This window comes from Babylonia areolata, chromosome 22, assembly GCF_041734735.1.
Source record: "Babylonia areolata isolate BAREFJ2019XMU chromosome 22, ASM4173473v1, whole genome shotgun sequence".
In the NCBI taxonomy this organism is placed as follows: domain Eukaryota; kingdom Metazoa; phylum Mollusca; class Gastropoda; order Neogastropoda; family Buccinidae; genus Babylonia; species Babylonia areolata.
In genome coordinates, this window is record NC_134897.1 from 8,919,902 (window position 1) to 8,925,528 (window position 5,627).

Below are 5,627 nucleotides of genomic sequence, written 5' to 3' on the forward strand. Positions count from 1 at the left end.
GGAAGAGGTTTTCCTGCATGACGAAACAGTCTAAAGCGTTTTCCGTCCTCTGATTCATTGCCACAGTGAATTTGGCAAGGGGCGCTGTCTCCTCCTTCTTCACATTTCTCGCACTTGAGTGACTGGGGGATGGGACGGTAGGGGGTGTGTGTGTGTTTGTGTTTGTTTGTTTGTTTGTTTGTCTGTTGGTTTATTTGTATATTCATTTATTTATGTGTTTGTTTTCTGTGGCTGACCCGATTTTTTTTTGGGGGGGTGGGGGGGAAGAAAAGGTATTGGTTTACTGGTGTGTCTTTTTTTTTAATTTAGTCTTTTGCTTTGCCATTGGCAGAATAGTTTGTTTCTTTATCATTTGTTTCATTTGCCTGCTTGTTTTAAGTGGCTGATTTGTTTTGTTAAAGGAATGGATTCCATTCATTCATTTATTTCTTTTCATAGGGATAAGGTGAGTTTCTTTTTGTGTTTGCTTCTTCTTCTGAAATAATATCTGTTCTCACACCAACGACATCACATAATAATTTTAAAATACACTTGGACATAATAATCTCATCATGTTTCAGTTGTACGTTTGCATGAATACATTGAGCATTTTGGAATGAAAAAAATGAATATTAAAAAAGGGGTAAAAAAAAAAAGCATAACCAGATATACAGGATGGATAAATGATAAAGAAATACATACATGAATAAAGAAATAGGGGAAAAGAATGATAAAAAGAGACGTATATTTAACACCTATTCACTCTTCGTATTTTTTCTCTTTGTTTTTCCCCTTTCGTATAATTCAAAGATTGACACGAAACTGTGGAATGAAGGACAGAAGTGATATTATCTATGATCACATATATTTCCAATTATATTAAAGACACACCACGGGAAAGGGATAGAAACAAACATAAGTGAACTGTATCATTAAGACATAATCGTAGTTTTGACATGTAAGGTATAGTATCAAACCACAAAAATCATGCACATACACATACAAAATAAAGCAGATCAAGTACAGAAAAAGAAGACTGTGATTCGAATTTGACGTCAAGTTTGCCACTCAGTCAACAGAACGTACCAGGCAAATGCACCAAACGCCATGAAATCATGTGCCATTGCTTCACTGTGGTAGCAACAGTTGCTTCAGCTGTATCTTTATATTATCGGTATCAAATCTACTAATATCATACGGATGCGAAATGATCAAGTGATGTCCACATCCAGTAAGTCATGTTCTGTGTCGTGCTCTTCGGCATCCGAGCTAGGGTTTAGTCGAAGTTTTCACTCGTGAAGACTCTCCCCAACTTAGAGTAATTAGCGTTAATCAATCTGCCAAAGTCCCACTGCGGATCCACGCGATAAAACGCGAGTGGAAGTCTACATTTTGACGTCATTTTCTCATGCAAGGAGGAGCTGGAGCCTTTAGAAGTCCGACGAATCGCGAAATACAAACTCCGAGCTCAAGGTCGAGCCAAAAGGACTATACCAAGGGAGGTATAGGCTTTTTGGTCGGACTCTAGCCAAGCAATTTAACTGGCCAATCGTCACATGAACTTAATCAAAGGGTCGAGTATAAGATCATACTGGTAGAAAATATTGTAAATAATCAAATAAGATTTATAAAAAGAAATAATGATAATTTTTTTTTTTTAAAGATGATAAAGAAACAAATAAATATATAAAAGGGAGACTGATCGAGGTCAGACGTAGGCGGCAAGGAGGCTGTGGGCGAGATATGGTCTGGAATATCACTCGGCGGCAGGTGTTTGCTGGCTTGATTTGAGTATTTTTGGAGTAGCTGCCGTTGGCGATTAAATCGATAAATCCTTGAAAAGTTTCAGATTCTCTTGACTTTTATATTTTCAGTGAGATGAGGGAATACAAGTTTCTGTTGTGGGATTTTAGGGTCGTGTGTGTGTGTGTGTGTGTGTGTGTGTGTGTGTGTGTGAGGTAGAGAGAGATTGTGTGTGTGTGTGTGTGTGTGTGTGTGTGTGTGTGTGTGTGTGTGTGTGTCTGTGCGTGTGTGTGTGTGAGAGAGAGAGAGAGAGAGAGAGAGAGTGTGTGTGTGTGTGTGTGTGTGTCTGTGTCCGGGTGTAGCTGTGGAGTGGATATTCGGGAAAAAAAAAAAAGGTCTTGCGTCAATTTTGATCCGTCCGTTTGCGAAATTTGGTTCATGAATTGTTTTTGGTCATTAATTTGTGGTTTGATTTGGTTTGTTTCTTTGCTTTCTTACCAGATTTACTGTGGGTTCATCTGGTGTGTGTGTGTGTGTGTGTGTGTGTGTGTGTGTGTGTGTGCATGTTTGATGTGTGTATGCGTGTATGTGTGAGTATGCATTCTGTTTGTGGGTTTGCGGGCGCGTGTGTGTGTGCGCGCGGGCGCGTGCGTGCGTGTGTGCGTGCATGTGTATGTGTGTGTGTGTGTGTGTGCGTGTGTGTGTGTGTGTGCGTGTGAGAGTGTGTGTGTGTGCGTGCGTGCGTGTGTGCGTGTGTGTGTGTGTGTGTGTGTGTGTGTGTGCAGGCTCTCAAGATGCCGGGATGTACCAGTGCAGTGTTCGAATCCCGGCAGGTGTGAAGGATGGGGAACACCTGGAGCAGACCTTCAACAGGAACATCCATGTCTCAGGTACTGTAGAGATCATCAGCGAATTTAAATTTATCGGACTGATCATTTCCAACGATTTGAAATGGGAGAAAAATACGGAAAAAAATTGTTAAGAAAGCACAACAGCGCCTGGACTTTTCTTCGGCGCCTCAAAAAGTTCGGAATTAAAAAAGAAATCATGGTTGATTTCTACGGAGCTGTCATTGAAAGTGTGCTGACCTTCGCTATTACTTTTCGGTCCGGAAATATTTCCAAGGCAGGAGTTGCAGCCCTAAACAGAATTGTAAAAACTGCCACCAAGATTACCGGGGCTGATCTACCTTCTCTAGAAGACATATAAGCAGCTACTCATAAAAGCAAAATCAATCAACCAGGACGAATCACATCCAGCTTTTGGGATTTTCGAGATGCTCCCCTCTGGTCGACGGTACAGAAGTATAAGGACGAAAACCAATCGCTTCGCCAGTAGCTTTTTTCCCCAAAGCAGTCAATGTCCTGTCTCTCAAACAAATCCAGTATGATAAATAGAATCGTGCAATCAACAACCAATTACCTGAAGATGTAGTCATCACCCCCATCCACATGTAATATGCGGCTTCTGTTCAAACGTGTGTGTGTGTGTGTTTGTGAGAGAGAGAGAGTGTGTGTGTGTACGTGTGCTTGCGTGCATGCGTATTTGTGTTTGTTTGTGTGTGTGTGTGTGTGTATGTGTGTGTGTGTGTGTGTGCAGTCCGTGCATGCGTGAATATGCACAAGTTTTTGTATTGATATGCACTTGTATGTATCCTAATTTCTACTGTATCTGTGTTTGTGTATGATTTTCGATTTATGGTTTGTACCTTGTTATGTACTACCCCCCTACCCCCCACCCCCCAATGTTCCTTGTGACCCCGGTACACTTGGTAACAAAGACATATTCTATTCTATTCTATTCTATTATGTTCGTACCTTGTTATGTATTATCCCCTCCAATATTCCTTGTGACCTCGGTGCACTTGGTAATAAAGACATATTCTATTCTATTCTATTCTATTCTGTTCTATTCTAACTACCGGTGTTGCAGGTAAACGTACCTCCCACCTTATTAATTTGCTTCGCTAAGTCGCTGTAGGTTCAAACTGCCGGTGTTGGAGGTAAACCGTACTTTCCACTTTCCTCCTTTGCTTTGTCTAGTTCCTATAGGTTCAGACTGCCGGTGTTGAAGGTAAACCGTACTTTCCACTTTCTTTCTTTGCTTTGTCTAGTTCCTATAGGTTCAACTGCCGGTGTTGAAGGTAAACCGTACCTCCCACCTTCCTACTTCACTTTGCCTAGTTCCTATAGGTTCAGACTGCCAGTGTTAAAGGTAAACCGTTTACCTACCTGCCGGCTTCCTCCTTCACTTTGCCTAGTCCCTATAGGTTCAAACTACCCGTGTTGCAGGTAAACCGTATCTCCTACCTTCCTCCTTCACTTTGCCCAGTCCTTATAGTCCTTTTTTTATCTATTCTTTTTTTCTCGCTTTTTTCTTTATCTAATTATCTATTCACTTACTTTTTTTTCTCAAGGACTTACTAAGCGCGTTGGGTTACGTTGCTGGTCAGGCATCTGCTTGGCAGATGTGGTGTAACGTATATGGATTTGTCCGAACGCAGTGACGCCTCCTTCAGTAACTGAACTGAACTGAACTGAACTGAACAGTTCTTACAGGTCCAACCACCAGTGTTGCAGGTAAGCCGCACCTGCCACCTTCCTCCTTCGCTTTGCCAAATCCCTACAGGTTCAAGTTACCGGTGTTGCAGGTAAGCCGTACCTGTCACCTTCCTCCTTCGCTTTGCCTAGTCCCTACAGGTTCAAGTTACCGGTGTTGCAGGTAAGCCGTACCTGTCACCTTCCTCCTTTGCTTTGCCTAGTCCCTACAGGTTCAAGTTACCGGTGTTGCAGGTAAGCCGTACCTGCCACCTTCCTCATTCGCTTTGCCTAGTCCCTACAGGTTCAAGTTACCGGTGTTGCAGGTAAGCCGTACCTGTCACCTTCCTCCTTCGCTTTGCCTTGTCCCTACAGGTTCAAGTTACCGGTGTTGCAGGAAAGCCGTACCTGCAGAAAGAGACGCCAGTCCAGGTGGGCAGCGTCATCAACGGCACCCTGACCCTCACCTGCCCTGTGGCAGCCTTCCCGCTACCCGAGGTCTACTGGCTCAGGGGAGACGACTCTCCCGTGCTGCCCTCCTCGCGACTCGCCTATGCTGCCTACGAGGGCGTGGCGGACGCCAAGCTGACCATCGCTAACCTGACCAAACAGGACTTCGGGGTCTACAACTGCGTGGCTCAGAACTCCGTAGGCCGGCTGGTCAAGGAGTTCAAGGTCACCGTGGCGGGCGCGAGATCCTCGTTCGACTTCGCGAGAAGTGCCGTGCTGGTTGTCTCCTGCGCGTGTCTGGTGGTGTTGCTCGGTGGTGGAATTTGATTGGGGAGGGAGTGTGGTTTGTTGAGGCTTTTTTTTTTTTTTTTTTTTTTTTTTCGTGTGTGCGTGTGTTTGTTTGTTTCTGATTGTGTTGTTGGTTTGTTGGCCAGGGTGATGTGCTGCTTTTTGTGTGGTTTGGTGGGGGTGTATTGTGTTTTTGATGCCGCGTGTGTGTTGACCAGTGCTGAACTGACGTGTCTTTTTTTGTTCACTTTTTTTTTTTTTTTTCAAGTTGCCCAGCTTAGTTAGTGTCAGCCAGTAGGAAAGTAACAGGAAATTATTATCATTCTTGTCAGATGATTTGTACATAGCATACATAGCTTGGTATGTTTAGGGGCATGGGCTTCCAGATTCTGCGATAACTGTTAATGGCCTTGATTTTTTTTTTTTTTTTTTTAGACGGAGTGACGGTATGATGACACTGTTCCAAATTAGAGACAAGTGTCTTTGATGTGGGTGAACACAGACACGCATTCTCTCTCTCTCTCTCTCTCTCTCTCTCTCTCTCTCTCTTTTCTCTTTTTTTTTTCTTTTCTTTCTTTTCCTTTTTGGTTCACTTAGGGAACACGTATGATTGAATATGTGTCTGTAGAC

At 43.3% G+C, this 5,627-nt stretch overlaps 1 protein-coding gene across 1 annotated transcript in view; it reads left to right on the forward strand.

The window, feature by feature from the left end:
* Positions 1-5,411, forward strand: part of LOC143297261 (lachesin-like) — a 334,679-nt gene extending 329,268 nt beyond the window's left edge. Inside the window, exons 5-6 of the mRNA XM_076609505.1 lie at positions 2,508-2,612; positions 4,657-5,411. Of these exons, the coding sequence (XP_076465620.1) occupies positions 2,508-2,612; positions 4,657-5,036 (485 nt within the window). The 3' untranslated portion in view covers positions 5,037-5,411. The remainder of the gene's footprint in view (positions 1-2,507; positions 2,613-4,656) is intronic.
* The last annotated feature ends 216 nt before the right edge of the window (positions 5,412-5,627 follow it).